General features: G+C 42.1%; 1 protein-coding gene across 2 annotated transcripts in view; it reads left to right on the forward strand.

Annotated features, from left to right (window-relative positions):
- Positions 1 to 46: 46 nt before the first annotated feature.
- RPRD1B (regulation of nuclear pre-mRNA domain containing 1B) overlaps positions 47 to 17,202 on the forward strand; it is a 47,201-nt gene continuing 30,045 nt past the window's right edge. Inside the window, exons 1-3 of one of the 2 annotated variants that reach the window (XM_044984611.1) lie at positions 47 to 357; positions 4,265 to 4,394; positions 6,284 to 6,417. In XM_044984611.1, coding sequence (XP_044840546.1) covers positions 207 to 357; positions 4,265 to 4,394; positions 6,284 to 6,417 — 415 coding nt within the window. In that variant the 5' untranslated portion in view covers positions 47 to 206. The remainder of the gene's footprint in view (positions 358 to 4,264; positions 4,395 to 6,283; positions 6,418 to 17,202) is intronic. The other variant, XM_044984612.1, reaches the window with a different exon arrangement.

Here is a 17,202-nt window from a genome sequence, read left to right on the forward strand (position 1 = left end):
TGAGCTATAACTGGACACACGGGTGGTCTCTCTTCCCCGCTGGCGACCCGTAGCATGTGGCCCTTTGACCCGCCGAGGCGGGGTGAGAGGTCGGGTGGCCATCTTGTGGCAGCGGTGGCGGTTTGTCGCTGGTGAGGCCCCGCCGCGCCCCCTCCCCCTCCCCCGGGCTGAGCAGGCCCCGGGGCCGGGCCGGGCCGGGCGGCGCCATGTCCTCCTTCTCGGAGTCGGCCCTGGAGAAGAAGCTCTCGGAGCTGAGCAACTCCCAGCAGAGCGTCCAGACCCTGTCGCTGTGGCTCATCCACCACCGCAAGCACGCAGGGCCCATCGTCTCCGTGTGGCACCGGGAGCTCCGCAAAGGTACCGGGGTCCGGGCGGGAGGCTGGGGCGTCCCCACGGGGCACCGCGCCGGAGCCCCAGACACTGGCCCAGGCCAGCCTGGGTCGGTACCTAGCGTCCTGCACGCCCGGGCTCTGTCCTGCTCCGGAGCCGCTCGGCTCCTCCCGCCCCATCGCGCTCGCAGGTGGCGGGGCTGGAGTTTCCCCTCCTCCCTGCGGGCTGCCCCTTGGCTGGGCGCTCGTGTCTCATTCCTCCTGGCTCCCTCTTTCCTTTCCCGTGCGCTTCCCGCCTGAAAAGGGGCTTTAGAGAACCTCGTTTACTAAATTGGGGCAAGCCCCTAGTATGGATGTCGCTTGCATGTAGACTCAGGCGTGTGCGGCTGTAAGGGACCTCAAGAAGTCATATACTCCACCCCCCCCCCCCCGCACGTGCTGAGGTGGGATGAAGTATACCTAGATTTTAACAGTTTGTATATATATCGTTGATGTGAACGCTTTAAAACCAGTGTAACTGCATCCATACTAGAGGGCTGCACTGACTTGCTTAGCTTTGTGCAAAAACTTTATGCGGACAAGCCCTGAGAGTCAGCTGTGCTACAGTAAAACCTGCCAAGAGCGACCACTCATGGGAGTTAGCAAAAGTGGTCACTCATGACCTCGGCAAGTAGTTGCTCGTGACAGGTAGTCTGTCTTCAGAGGTTGTCTCTAAGGCAGGATTTACTGTGTTTCCATTTTGAGCATCAGGCTCAGTTACACCTGTGTAGTCCTGTTGTCTTAAAATGATACCTGTGGAACCCCATTGCCTTCAGTGTATTGCGTTGGGTAGGAATAGTTTTTTCTAGGTTTTAGAGAGCTTGTGACTGTTTGTTTGTGCTCTTAAATCCTTTTATTCACTCAAATATCTCATTGGTACTTGCAAAAGGCATTTCAATTAAACTTGAATGGAATGCCAAATGGAAAAGGAATTACTGATAAATGACTGGGGGGGGGAATTGATTTGTTTAATAATTGTAAAATATGTTTCTGGAGTATACTATATTAGAGAGTGAGTGTGTGTGTGTATGTGTGTGTATGTATGTATATATATATATATATATATATATATATATATATATATATATATATATATATATATATATATATATATATAAAAAAGTGTGTGTCTGTCTCTATCTACACACAGATTACTATTAATACTGGTTCCTTGATGTGTAGAGCCCAGAAATGTTGTTAAGAAATAACTGGCTTATTTGCTGGAAAAAAAAATTGATGTAGATGGCTCTCTTAATCTGTTGAAGTCCTCAGCATTTTGCAGAATCAGATACCCAGATCATAATACTTATGAATACATTTTCTTTAAAATCAGAAATAACATTGTCAAAGTAGTCTATCAGCTGTTTTGTCTTGAACTCATAGTATTTTTCCAATATACCTATTCTTTGGGGATTGCTATATGGTAGAAATGTGTGGTGGCCTTACACAGACATTTTTTGGGGCTTTCTTTTCCTGGGAATTCGTCCAGTGTCTACCTTTCCAATGTCTACACTGCATTTTGCAATGAGCCTCCCTGTCTGGATCCACAGACTTGTGCTGGTGGGACTTGTGCAAATGCTCCAAAAATTGCTGTATAGACAGCACTTTGAAGTTGCATCTGGGGTTGGAGCTCAGGTTCTGAAGCCTGTTCTACTCCCTAGGCTTCAGACTCAGAGCTCCAGCGCCAGATGTAACTTCAAAGTGCTTTCTATATAGCAATTTTTGGAGAGCTAGCACAAACCCTGCTAGCCAGTTTCAGTCCAATCTGGGAGCTTTGCTTTTGCCTGTTCCAAAATGCTGTGTAGACAAATCCCATATGCTTATAATTTCCTCAAAGAGAATCAAAGTGAAGTTAACAAGACTCAGTTTCACTCTTGCAGTTCACAACCCTGTGAATACTAAACTGCTCAAAATAGTTAAGACCAAAGCAGACTTTGAAGAACTTGAAAAAGATCTCACAAAACTAAATGATTGGGCAACAAAATGGCAAATGAAATTTAATGTGGATAAATGTAAAGTAATGCACATTGGAAAAAATAACCCCAACTATACATACAATAAGATGGGGGGGCTAATTTAGCTACAACTAATCAGGAAAAAGATCTTGGAGTCATTGTGGATAGTTCTCTGATGATGTCCATGCAGTGTGCAGCGGTAGTCAAAAAAGCAAACGGGATGTTAGGAATCATTAAAAAAGGGATAGAGAATAAGACTGAGAATATATTATTGCCCTTATATAAGGTATGCCCACATCCTGAATACTGTGTACAGATGGGGTCTCCTCATCTCAAAAAAGATATCCTGGCATTAGAGAAAGTTCAGAAAGGGGCAACTAAAATGATTAGGAGTTTGCAATGGGTCCCAGATGAGGTGAGATTAAAGAGACTAGGACTTTTCATCTTGGAAAAGAGGAGACTAAGGGGGGATATGATAGAGGTATATTAAAATCATGAGTGGTGTGGAGAAAGTGAATAAGGAAAAGTTACTTACTTGTTCCCATAATCTAAGAACTAGGGGCCACCAAATGAAATTAATGGGCAGCAGGTTTAAAACAAATAAAAGGAAGTTCTTCACACAGCGCACAGTCAACCTGTGGAACTCCTTGCCTGAGGAGGTTGTGAAGGCTAGGACTATAACAGGGTTTAAAAGAGAACTGGATACATTCATGGAGGTTAAGTCCATTCATGGCTATTAGCCAGGATGGGTAAGGAATGGTGTCCCTAGCCTCTGTTTGTCAGAGGGTGGAGATGGATGGCAGGAGAGAGATCACTTGATCATTACCTGTTAAGTTCTCTTCCTCTGGGGCACCTGGCATTGGCCGCTGTTGGTAGACAGGTTACTGGGCTGGATGGACCTTTGGGCTGACCCAGTATGGCCGTTCTTATGAATAGGTGTGAAACTGACCAGCATTTTGTTAATTTCATTTTTGCTGCTTGTTGCAGATATGGTAGGGTTTTTTTTGCCAATTGAGGTAGATGGAGCTGTATGGAGTCACATTTGGAAGTTTTTAAACATGAAAGCTTAGAATCTGCAGAAATTGATAGTTTAGCTGCATGCCCTTTACTTGGCAAGATTTTGTTAGTCCTGCACTTATATAAGGTATTAGGTGTCACCATATATGGTAATAGAAAAGACTATGTATTTGAAAGAGCTGAGTTAGGCTTGCTGTGGGAACCATAGCTGAATTTCCTGACTCTTGTGTATGTAAATTCTCAATTGTCATGTTGAATATATGCAAAACTATATTATACTAGAGAGTTTGTCTCCTGCAGATTCTGCTCTTCAGAATGTAGGGTCTGTTGGCATTGACTAATTGTGATGAATGGAAATAGCTAGCTTTTGTGGGATTGAGAAGAAACACATTGCTAATAGCTATTTCCATGTAGCATGGATTAGAAAAATTGATTTTGATAAGTAAAAGGTCCTAGGTTCAAGCTCTTCCATCCAGGGATGTTCAGTAATTAAACAGCTTAAGTATAAGGCTAAAATAATACTATTTCAATATATTTGATTAATGAAAAATAAGTCTATTGTCACACTAATTTGGCATTAAGTTGCAACAGTTCTTTTCATTTTAACCTGCACTTGTGGTAAGGTTTAATGTTATGCAGCACTATGAGTTCATCAGATGAAAGATACACAGTAATATTAAGATTATTTCCCTTTTTGTTTTATAAATTAATTACAAACCAAATTCTAGCTAAAGCAAAGACTGGTTGATTCAAAAGCAGCTATCTGCTTTCGCTACTTTGGTAAAATTGAGATGCAGGAAACTCAACCATATTTTAAGCTGAGAAACTGTGACCACTTTTTGAATGTATAACAAGTAGCCTCAGAATAAAACATGAAATGAGAAATAAAGAATGCAAGTTAAGTTGTCTTCTCTTCTTTCCCAGCAAAATCAAGTAGGAAGCTTACATTTCTATATTTGGCGAACGATGTCATCCAGAACAGTAAAAGGAAGGGTCCTGAATTCACAAGGGAGTTTGAATCTGTTCTTGTGGATGCTTTTTCTCATGTTGCCAGGTAAGTTTGAACATTCATCCATTCCACATTCCCTCTCCAATTTCGTTCTCCATAGCTTTTGTGTTAAATATTCCACAAGTTTAAATTCAAGTGCTTTTCAGTTATAGGAATATGTTTGCTCAGGAAGGTTAAATTGTCTTTACTAGAAACTGAACTCTAACTCCTTTCCTTTAAGAAATTGTCAGTTATTCCTTGCTCTTGAGAAACAGAAGTTCAGTTATGGGAGGCTGGTCCTGATTTTGGTTCTGTGCAATGACAATTGGTTTGTGAGGTTTTTTTGTGTGCAACTCCTATGCAGGTTAAATACTTCACACTTATCCATAAATCTCAAAGCTCTGTACAAAGTTGGAAATTATCTCTGGTCTAAAGATGGTGAAACCGAGCGGTTAAATGATTTGTCGAAAGTCACATAATTCCTCTCTAGAGGAGAGAGAGTCACATAACGAGTAACTCTTTCCCTTAGTGGGAGAGTTTTTGAATCAGAACTCAGGTTTCCTGACTACTAGCTATCTGGTCAGTCCACTAGATCAGTTTTTCCTATAATGAGCTTTGAAATTGTGTTATTTCAAAGTGCTTTATTAATATGAACACACACACACCACTTTAGGGGGGAGGGATAGCTCAGTGGCTTGAGCATTGGCCTGCTAAACCCAGGGGTTGTGAGTTCAGTCCTTGAGGGGGCCATTTAGGGATCTGGGGCAAAAATCTGTCTGGGGATTGGTGCTGCTTTGAGCACAGGGTTGGACTAGATGACCTCCTGAGGTCCCTTCCAACCCCGATAGTCTATGATTCTGCTTTTGTTTTCTGCTGCTGTGCTGAAAATTAGCTGCTATATTTGGTTTTTCCAAAAGATGTGCAGTTGAAAAATTATCTTCATATTTCAACTAAAATCTATTTCTTAATCTCAGTTACCTACCTAAAAAGTTATAGATAGATAGGTCTGAAACATGTTACTGGCTAGAATATTCCCTATAGAAAACTTAATTTAAACTTCCTTCTTCTGTACCATCTCATCAGTGGGCTTTAGGGTACAGTTTTTTTATGTCTTTTGTGTAGACATTTTAATATGCTACTAGGTGAGATCTGATTATAGAGTTAAATCATGTCTCAGAATCTATATATCTGGTAGTTCCAAATTGTGTGAGCTTTACTGGCTCATAGCAACTGTTATCAAATGATAGGTCTCCTCACTGGTCAGAAAGGGTGATTTATATAATCCAGAGGAGGAGACAGGAGGTGTGAAGGGGAACAGCTGCATATTATTCCTGTCATAGGCTGGTCTATAGCTAGTTAGGGATTGTTATAGTATTTAGAGACGTGCTTAGTCCCTGAACCAAACAGTTATAGTGCACAGGGGAATTAAAGAGCATCTAATGACAGTGTGTTCTGGATAACTACATAACTCTTGGCACTGTTTCTTATTCCTTAGAAGTCTTGCTAATTTGGTTGATGTTTTAATAAGTAAATTCTCATTTGAATGCCTAATGACCCAAACAATTTCCTTTTTAATTAGAATGTCATTGACTGAAACAATCATTAGACGTGAACATTTTAAACTACAAACCTGGTAACTTTGTAGGATTTTCATAGTTCTTTATACAACAGCAGAAAGATACTATTTTTTTCCCTCCCTGCAAAAGTTTTTCTGCAATGTGGGGGCAGTAGGAAAGACTGCGAGTACTTCTACACACTGGGTTCCAGCTTAAGGGGAAAATGTTACCTAAGTATTTTGCACAGTGTAGTCCAGACAGTACAAGAAAGCCTGTCCCCAAGCTTGCATCTTCCTCTGATGGGTACAGCTCCTAATTTGTATGATGGCATTTTTAAAAAACATACTCATATTGTTTAACCAAAGTTTTAACTTTTTTTTTTTTTTAATATTTGAACAGAGAGGCAGATGAAGGCTGCAAAAAGCCCTTGGAGCGATTGCTTAATATCTGGCAAGAAAGGAGCGTGTATGGCAGCGAGTTCATACAACAGCTGAAACTTTCTATGGAGGACACCAGTAGTCCTCCACCAAAAGGTAAAAGCATAGCGTTTTTTGTTTTTGTTAAACAGTAACAAATACCATATTGAAAAGTTAATCTGTCACTAACTGACATTAGAACTCTGGTGGTAAACAGGCCAATTCCTGGCATCATGCACATCTAAGGTTAGGAGAATTGCTGTCGAACTGATACTGGAGTCACCAAGGGTAAGTTTACACTGCATTTTAAAACACCTGGGTCTAAAGACTTGGCTGACACTATGGTGCTAAAACAGCTGTGTAGATGTCTGAGCTTGGCCTCTGAAGCCCACCCCTCTCCATAGGCTTTCGAGCCAGAGTCTGTAGAGCCATGCTCTGAGATTTGCTGCTCTGGGTTTCTGCTTGCCATTTAGGCATACCTCTAGACTAATTGTCTCAAAGAGATTTTGCATTTGTAGAGATGACAGATCTGGTTTGTTAGCCTGAGACCTCATGGGCCTGCGCCTGAGACCTCATGGGCCTGCGCCAGGTCATTTGACTCTACACATGCAAGTGGATACACTCTGAATCTATCTTTATAGACATGAGTGTGGATTTTGGGGTTAAAAGGGACAATCCCGATGGTGACCATGTTCACCACCTCCAGGGTGAGATTAGGACTCTTCTGCTCACCCGTAGAAATAGGCAACTGCAGTGCTGGTCCAACCAAGGAGACAATGTAACTTGTTGGTTTCCAGAGCACTCTGACAGTTAAAATTGTCCTGCCTCCAGACACGAGTGTGGATGGTTAGGTGGGTCATTACAACAGTCTGTTCTGCACACTTTGGTCCTTGGATGCCCTTCTTCAGTCTTTATCATCCTTATCGATCACCGTGATTTAACAGTGAGTTTTTGGCAAATGGAAGTGGAAGGCTAGAAAATGACATTGCAGTTGGTTTGGCTTTTTTTTAACTCGGGTTGGTAACAACTGAAACTGGCTTTTGTGTGACAGATTTTCAGTGGCTTTCTGACATAAATTGACTTCAGTCCAATTCCTGGTGGGCATCTATATCACAAAAGCCACCATTATAGCTGGTAGTCAGATCAAAGATTGAGTGGATCCTAAAGTAAAAACACTGAGCTTCTTGCTTGTTTTCCTTGTGGCTTTTCAAACACAAGTAAGATTGCAGTATGTAACAAAAGCAGGTGTGATATTAGCCTTCAAAAAAAACTGACTTCAGTAGCTTCTGAATTTACAAACTACCATGGAAACAGTAGGTTGGAAATCTGTAGTATAAATATCTTTAGGTTGGCAAAAAGTGGCTCCGTTAAAACAAAATTCTTGGAACTCCTGAGAATATTTGATACTGTGATAATGAATATACTTTTATTTTCTTTTTAGTTCTAAGACTGTGTGGTAACTCAAAGCAGAAAATTCTGTGTGGTTATGTCAGTGTATAAACTAGCCATCAGGAAGTTTAGACTTGAAATTAGATGAAGGTTTCTAATCATCAGAGGAGTGAAGTTCTGGAACAGCCTCCCAAGGGGAGCAGTGGGGGCAAAAGACATATCTGGCTTCAAGACTAAGCTTGATAAGTTTATGGAGGGGATGGTATGATGAGATAATCAAAGATCAATTAATTGCCAAAATTAGGCTATTAGCAGGTAAATATGCCCAATGGTCTGTGATGGGATGTTAGATGGGGTGGGATCTGAGTTACTACAGAGAATTCTTTCTTTGGTGTCTGGCTGGTGAGTCTTGCCCACATGCTCAGGGTTTCGCTGCTCACCATATTTGAGGTCGGAAAGGAATTTTCCTCCAGGGCAGATTGGCAGAGGCCCTGGGGGGTTTTCACCTTCCTCTGCAGCGTGGGGCCCAGGTCACTTGCTGGAGGTATTTCTGCACCTTGAAGTCTTTAAATCATGATTTGAGGACTTCAGTGGCTCAAACATTGGTTAGGGGTCTGTTGCGGGAGTGGGTGGGTGGCTGAGATTCTGTGGCCTGCATTGTCTACTCTGACCTCCTGCACAATCATATTGGTCCCTTCTGACCTTAAAGTCTATGAGTCTATGTACACTGTTGTACAAAGCCACAGTGTTTGATAAGTATGCTTGAATATATGTGATTTGTTAACAGGATGGCTCGGAATAAATTCCAGAGCTTTCAATATGCTTAGGAACCTGTGATACTTGCCCAAATGTGGTGACACGATAGAAGACTGAGTAGGAAAGTATCAAAGCTGAACACTTTGTATTGCAGAAATATTAATATTGATTATTCACTGCTGCTTGCTTGATGTAGCCCCTCTGCTCTTCTTCTCGTGTAACTGAAATCATTGCAATTAATTTCTAATCAATTTGAAATGTATACTGGCTATGTATCCTATGGGAGCATATTCTTATGCTAGAAAATGGATTGCATGATTTAAGGAAAAAACATAAAATCATCACTGAAAGTTTGCAGATAACACACATTGGGGAGTGGGAAGAGGACAAGTCCCGCATAGAGTTATCTGGATCACTTGGTAAGTTGGGTGCAAGAAAATACGCACTTTGATATACGGTTAAATATATACATCCAGGAACAAAGAATGTAGGCCATACTTACAGAAGTGGGGGGCTCTTATCTTGGGAAGCAGTGACTCTGAGAAAGATTTGGTGGCCATGGTGGATAATCAGCTCAACATGAGCTCCCAGTGTGATGCTGTGGCCACAAGGGCTAATGCAATCCGTGGAGGCATAAATGGGAACTTCGAGTAGGAGTAGAGAGGTGATATCACCTCTCTATTTGGCCCTTTTGCCACCAAGGCTGTAAAATGGTGTCTGCAATTTATCTTGGAAAGGGCTCAGAGAAGAGCCATGAGAATGATTAAAGGATTAGAAAACCTGCCTTATGGTGTTAACTTCAGGGATCAATCTGTTTAGTTTAATAAAGGGAAGGTTAAGGGTTGACTTGATCATGGTCTGTAAAGTATCTACATAGAGAACAACTATTTAATGTGCTTTTCAGTCTAGCAGAAAAAGGTCTAACGCAATCTAATGCTGAAAGTAGTTGACACTAGCCAAATTCAGACTGGAAACAAAGTGTCAATTTTTAACAGTGAGGGGAATTAACCATTGGAACAGTTTACTAAGTGCTGTGGTTGATTCTTCATCAATGGCAATTTTTAAAATCAAGATTAGATTCTTTTTTATATTTAAGATCTGCTTTCAGAATTATTTTGGGGAAGTTCTCTGGCCGGTGTTACACAGGAGGTCAGATGAGGTGATCACAATGGTACTTTCTGGCCTTGGAATCTATGAGGGGAGGAAGAGAAATCTTGCAAACAGATTTGTTATTTAGCTTTCACTTCTTATGAGTTATAAGCTATTTACACACTGGAGGCCTTGCAATTTCCTCAAGGAAATATGTGGAGTATTTCTCTCACATATACATGCAAACATATGTAGACATCTATATTTTGTTTGTATGTCTTTCAAACTTAAATGTATCAATAAGATATTCTTGTAGCTAGTTTCTAATTAATCTCCTGTTTTAGTTGAATTTGAATAGCCCATTCCTTTAGCAAGAAATGAATTTTATATAGCCTACCTAGTTTCAGCTAACTTATATTTTAACTACTTAAAAAGTCAGAAAAACTAGGTCTTGACGGACTTTAGTTGCAAAATCTTTTGTCTAACTATTAAACATACCAGCTTTATAGATTATTTCCATGTGACTGATTTGCAAGTGAACTAGGGGAGAAGTGCTTGAGCTAGTTCTGTCACAATTACAGGCTGAGCAAAAAATTTGTGGAGAAGTTTTTTTTGTGGGAAAATGCAGTTTTAGGTCCGTCATTGTTACTGTTACAACTCCTAGTCGTGATGGCAGTGGATAGTCATTGGGCTAAGGAAAGTGTGAGTGATTCTACAGCTTGGTAGTTAGAGCCTTTGCTTAGAATGCAGGCAACCCAAGTTCAACCCCTGCTCCAATGGCTATTTATAAAAGTGGAACCACTTCAAGAGGAGGGATTGAGAATGCCCGAGACATTGGGATATTCTGGTATGAGGCTCTCTCCTGCCATGTGGGGGAGAAATCCTTTCTGCACACCAGAGAGAGAGGAGTTGAACCTCAGTCTCCCATATCTCAGGTGAGAACCATAATTCCATTGGGTTAGGGTTGAGGGAAGCTTCTCCTCCTCTGGCTACTTGTAAATCCTTCCCTTTCCATTGGTAAAAATACTTGAAGATTAGGGCTGTTGTGCGATTAAAAAAATGAATAGAATACCATTTATTTAAATATTTTTGGATGTGTTCTACATTTTCAAATATATTGATTTCAGTTACAACACAGAATACACAGTGCTCACTTTCTATTTATTTTAGTACAAATATTTGCACTGTAAAAAACAAAAAAAATAGTATTTTACAATTCACCTAATACAAGTACTGTAGTGCAATCTCTTTATCATGAAAGCTGAAGGATGGATGGTCTCATGAAAGCAGCCCCAACCATTTCCTGCCACCCGGGGTAGCTAGTCAGAGCCTGTCTGTCCTCTTACTTTTGGATAGGATTAAGGTTTTATAGTTGGTGAGTCTTGTTAAGTTTAATTCAAGTACATTTGGCTTTAAAAAAAAAACAACTTTTACTTGTTTCTTCTGAGTCCCACCTTGGTACCAAGGAGTAGGTGTGGTGGCTGAGAATAGGTCTCCTGGCTTTTAAAGTCTGCCTGCCTGTGAGACAACTATGCCTATGAAATGCCTCTCTTGTTTCTGGGCATCTCCTATCTTAAACACTCTGTTTGTAACTTTTTTGAAGTGCACTCAAATGCTCATGATGCCTGCTTGAAGCTGTTCTGATGGTAAAGAGTCTCTGACTCCAAGGGTCCTCCTCAAAAGCAGTCTGCTCCTGCCTCAAAGCTGGGTTCAGATAATGCTCTGGCTACAAGAGACACTACTTGGGGTGCTAAGAGGTCTTCTGGCTCTAAAAGATGTCATGCTTCCTTGAAACACTCTGAGCCTTTTCATCAGTCCTCTTCAGCTCAGTCAGTGTCTACCCCTGCCCAAGATAGGAAGGGGCAAAAAAATCTCTGGATGGGCATTGGCACCAATAGCTGTCCCTGGTCCCAGCCAAGAGGAAGGCTCAAATTCATCATGCCTCTGACTTACCCAAGCATGCTCCTTTGAAGTTGCATCTGTACTTCGTGTTTTCAAAGACTGGGGGATGTCATTTTCAGCTGCTATACCATGTCCTCTGTCTTCAGTGATTGACAGTGCTTTCTTGCTACTGTTGGCATTGATACTGTGTATGCCACAGATTCATCACTACCACATCCTGATGATAAGATCTCATTTACTGAGACTCTTGCTTTGGTATGGTCAGTCACAATATTGTTGACATCAGTATTGCCCAGGCTGCCTTTAAGTCTCCTAAAACTGGAGTACTCTTTGCTAGATGTCTCTCCTTTATCTGTGGTACCCAAGTCCCTGCTGATCCTGGAAACCAGGGTATTGATAGTGAAAATCTCTGGTATCATTGCTTACTTCTCATAGTGTGATGTCTGAATCTGTTCCTGTTTCTACTCCTGAGGGGAGTGTGTCGTCTTTAGCAGAATTATACTCCTCTGCATTGTAATTTTCATATAGCAGCAGAAACCCTTCTACTAGCACAGTGGTTCTCAAACTTTTGTACTGGTGACCCCTTTCACATAGCAAGCCTCTGAGTGTGGATCTCCCCCCCCCCATATACATTTTTAAATATATTTAACACCATTATAAATGCTGGAGGCAAAACAGGGTTTGGGATGGAGGCTGACAGCTTGCAACCCCTCCCCCCCCCCATGTAATAACCTTGTGACACCCTGAGGGGTCCCGACCCCCAGTTTGAGAACCCCTGTAGTAGTAGATCTCCTCCTTTGTCTAGAATAGTTCTTGAGAGAAGCCTTGAAAGGAATCTCTTTTATCATTCATCTCCCCTTTAGAGAGGTTTCAGGTTCCGTACTACACATTTCTGTGGCACAATACAGGGTGAAGTTTTGGCCCTGTTGATCTGTATGAAACCCTCAGCTTTACCCCCTTTTTATTCAGCTACATTGAGATTTAGAGTAAGGTTGTTTGCTCCTAATGATTCATCTAAGGAGGCTCTGTTATCTCATCAAGAGTTCTTTCAAAGTTATGAACAAGAACCTCATAATGAGGAAGAATACCTTGTTGAGTATGAGGAGCTATCGGTTTCCCTAGCCATATTGTCATTATCACCTGATGAAGCTGTGACTCCATCTACCATGTGCACAATAGACTATTTCAAGACACTCAAAGACCTCCTTAAAAGAATGGTGGACATCTAGAGATTTTCCTAGAGGTCATCCTGGAGAGGTCTTGTGAATTATTTGATATTTTGCGCCCAGTATTCCAGGTTTGCTTGGTCATGTCTATTAACCAAGGATCTGTGGCGTATCCTGGCATCTATTTTTGATACGTCTAAGAGGGCAGGTCGCAGGCACAAAGGTTCCCTCTAAGACATTTGAATATTTTATTTTAACCTCATCCTTTATTTTTTTTTTAGTTGTGGCAACAACTCATGACAAATCTAAGCTGTCTTGTACCCCTAAATCTATGTACAGAGATGAGCCCCAACAGATGGATCTTCGTAGGAAAATAAGGTTTATTCCTCTGTGGGCTTGCAGATCTGTACAGCCAACTATCAGGCTTTGTTGGTGCAGTTCAATTTTCTGCAGTGGGAGAAAGTGTTACAGCTAAGAGACAAACTTCCTCAAGGCACCAGAGAAGTTGAAGGCTGTGACTGTGGAGGGCCAGCTGGTGGGGAAGATAGCTTTGCCAGGTCTCTGGGTGCTTCTGACATTGCAGTGCCCACTGACCTCACAACAATCAGTAAGCACCGAACATCGTGTTCTTAGACATACTGAAGGAGGTTCAGACCGCAATTGAAGACCTTCCTTTCAAAATGACAAGGTACTTCACTCTTCAAAGGACTCTAGTGTAATGCTTCAGTGTCTGGTACTATACACACCCTAGTAAAAGAGGAAGCAAAGCAGATATAAGCCCTTGTATACACCTTGTATCTATATCAGATACCTTGTATCTGCCTCATATCTGTAGCAGCAAAGTGCTTCTCATCTTTCTAAGGAAACACGTCACTTCAAAGGAGTCCCCTCCACCTTCTTCTGCTGATTTTTTGTTTTTCAAGAGAAAATTGAAAATACAACATAGCCTTTCCTTCCTTCCTCCAACTCCTCCTCCTCCTCCCTGGTCAGAGATGCAGAAATTTCTAATTTGCTATCTTTCTCTAACCCCTCCACTTGCCCCAGTGACTCCATCCCCTGATCTGCCTCATGCCCACTTTCATCGCCTTCCTTACTCTTCTCTCTAACCTCTCGCTCTCCTTTGACACCTTCCCTTCCCAATATAAACATGCGTTACTCTCCTATCATAAATCCCACTCTTCACCCCACTTGCCTTTTCAACTAGTGGCCCATCACCCATTTCCCTTTCATCTCTAAGATCATTGATCTTACTATTTACAATAGGTGTCTGGAGTTCTTCTCCAGTTCCATTCTAGATCCTCTCCAATCTGGCATCTGGTCCTTGCACTCAACTGGCGCTGCTCTCGCCACAGTATTTAATGGTCTCTTCTTAGCCAAATCTCAGAATTAGTGTTACTCCTTCATCCTCCTTGACACTTTTAACACAGCTGATGATGCTCTTCTTTGAAATATCCTCCTCCCTTTGCTCTTGAGACTTTCTCTTGGCGTTTCTCCTACCTCTCTAATGGCTCTTTCAGAGTCTATTTCTCAGAATCTTCCTCAGATTTCTATGGGAGTTCTACAGGGCTCCATCCTTGGATCGCCTTCCCTTCTCCTTATGCACCATCACTCAGGCCAGTAACCTGGGCATCAGCTTTGGCTCAAATCTTTCTAGGTCCTCGCATCCCGGCTATGTCTAAGTCTTGCAGATTCATTCTACAGAACACTTCTAAGATAATGCCTCTCCTGTCCGTCCACACAGCTTAAACTCTCCTTCTGGCACTCAGCATCTCTCTGGCCTTGGCATAGGCATTCTTACTACATTCATCTCCATTCAGAATGCTGAAACAAGTATCTTCACATTTTCTCCCATGCTGTCCTTTAAGCTTGAAAGGCCCCTTCCCACTCACCCCTGGTAAACTAACTGTAGCTTGAAAGCGTGTCTCTCTTTCCAATGGAAGTTAGTCCAATAAAAGATATTACCTCACTCACCTAGTCCTCCTACAAAACTAACTCATTTTCCTCTTTAAAAATCCCTCCTTATCTCTCTTCCATGATGCCTACAAAAAAATAGAACAGGGCTGCTGGTGTGCGGATACTATTGCCTGTTATGCTGACCAACATTTCTCAAGTTGTTTCCCTGTACCCCCATTGGTCTGTCTTATGCATAGATTGTAAGCTCTTTAGGTCTTTTTTTCACTATTGTTCAGCAGCTGGCACTGTGGGGTTCTGGTCCATAACTAGGGATCCTAGAAATTACAGTAATACAAGTAGATCACGTACTCTTCATTGGGAAGAGGTTGCAGGTTTGATACTTCGATCAAAAATCCTAGACAAATTTTAGAGGCTCTTTACCCCCTCTCTTCCCTTCGTATATCACCTTCTTGTGTGTGGGGGGATGCATTGCCTGAAATTGCTACCCGCTAGTAGGTATTAGGAGTTCTCTAGAAGACATATTCAGTCCAATTTTAGTCTCTGCCAACTCCTTATCCCTTCCCCCATCCCTTTTCAAGGACTTTTCTCACAACATCCTGCCGAGTTTGGCGATACTATCTTCTTTAGCTGGGGGCTGTAGAGAAGGTGCTTCCAGAGTTCGGCAGTAGGGAGTTCTATTCCCACTACTTCCTCACCCCAAAGAAAAGAGAAGGATGGATGGTGTCCAGTTTTAGATCACAGGTGTCTCAGTGAACTCATCTCTCACGTCACGTTTCAGATGATCACCCTTTCTTCTAAAGTTTTTTTTTTTCCTGACAGCCCATGAATTGGTTTGCATCTCTACTAGCAGGATACTCACTTCTGTGCATAAATCTATCCTGCTCACCAAAAGTATGTATTTCATGATCAGTGGACTCCACTACCAGTTCAGAGTCCTACTGTTCAGTCCTTCAGCAGCTCTAAGGGTGTTTACCAAATGCTTGGCTGTGAGAGCAGTGCAGCCGGGGGCAGAAGTCCTCCATATATATTTCTGTCTTGACGATTGGCTGATTTGAGTCCCCTCATTGCAGCAGATCAGCAAAGATGTTCTCACAGTTCTACAGTCGTTTTCTAGACTGGGCCTCAGGGTCAGTTGAGACACATCTCCTCTCACCCCTGCTCATCCATAGAATTTATAGAGGCTGTGCTCCACTTCCACTTTCCAGGAGCGTATCTTCAAATATTTTTCCATAAAGAATTGCCTAGGTCATGCATTCAGTCTCATCCAGGAACCATACTGACGGTCTGACTCAATTTTCTGGGTTATATGGTAGTTTATACTTATGTGACTATCATGGTTGTCGCTGGCCTCCTTTGGGGTTGGTTAAGAAAGTTTATCCACCAGCCAAAGTTCCTCTGTAATACTGTCATACCTACTTTGGTGGACAGACCCTCAAAACATCCATCTGGGTATTCTGTTTCATTCACTATCTCCTTCAAAGACTCTGAAAATGCATCCAATCAAGGCTGGAATGCACATTTGGACTCTCTCTCTCCAGATACAGGGCACATGGTCCTGTACGGAGTCTCAATTATACATAAATGTATTAGAGCTCATGGCCTTTCACCTGGCTTGCGAGGTGTTCCTGCTTCTCCTTCAAAGTACTGCTGCTCAAATCCAGATGGATTATATCCTGGCTATGAACTATATAAACAGACAAGGGAGAGAGTGAGATTATCCCCCTTATGTCAGGAAGCAACACATCTGTGGGATTGGTGCATTCTGCATCAGATTAACCCAATAGCCCTGTGGAAGATCAGCTAAGCAGAAGAGTTCCTTCACTCATAAATGGGAGTTAAGACTGTTCTAGACAAAATATTCCTAAGGTGGGGAGTTGCTCAATAGACCTGTTTGCTACCAAAGTGAACACGAAATGTCCAGTGTTCTTCTGATGAGACATAAGACCAACGTCTATCGCAGATGTATTTCTGGTTCAGTGGGAAAATAACTTGCTTCTGTCTTCTTCCCATTGTGCTAGTTCTCAGTCCTCAGAAGGACATGTCAGTTCTAGTATTCTGACCTGATACATCTATCAATCAGGCCACCTCTTCAACTTTCCAAAACTCCTCCATTTTGTTTATCAGAACCAAGGCCTGACGCTGCATCCATGCATTTGACAGACTTCCTGGCCAAATTTCTGTGGACAGAAGCTGCTTAGCAGCTGTATGGGAGGTTTTGATCCATAGCAGAAGGGCTTCTATTAAAAGGACATGCCAAGTTAAGTGGAAACATGTCTCACTGTGGTCCCATTCAGAGACCTCTTCAGCCTGTGGAATCTTCTATTCCATCTATCTTGGACTAATTGTGTTTGAAACACATGATTGCTTAGTTCTAATAGAGTTCATCTGGCTAATAACCCTCAACAGATCGAGAGCTATATCTTCCCCCCCCCCCTCCCCCCCCCCCGAGTGGTATCTGGATTGGTGGGGTTTTTTTGTTTTTTTTGTTTTTTTTTTTTAAAGAGGGGCCAATTCATACATTTCTATCAGTGAGGCATAGTTACCTGTCTGGGACTTGAATGTGGTGCTCCTGTCTATGATGTACCTGCCCTTTGAACCCAGGTTGTAATATTTACTATAGCCTCTCTCTGTTAAAATGGCATCAACTTGGCTCAGAAGGCGAGTGAAATTTCAGACTTTGATATCA

The sequence above is a fragment of the Mauremys mutica genome, chromosome 13 (assembly GCF_020497125.1).
Source record: "Mauremys mutica isolate MM-2020 ecotype Southern chromosome 13, ASM2049712v1, whole genome shotgun sequence".
NCBI lineage: Eukaryota > Metazoa > Chordata > Testudines > Geoemydidae > Mauremys > Mauremys mutica.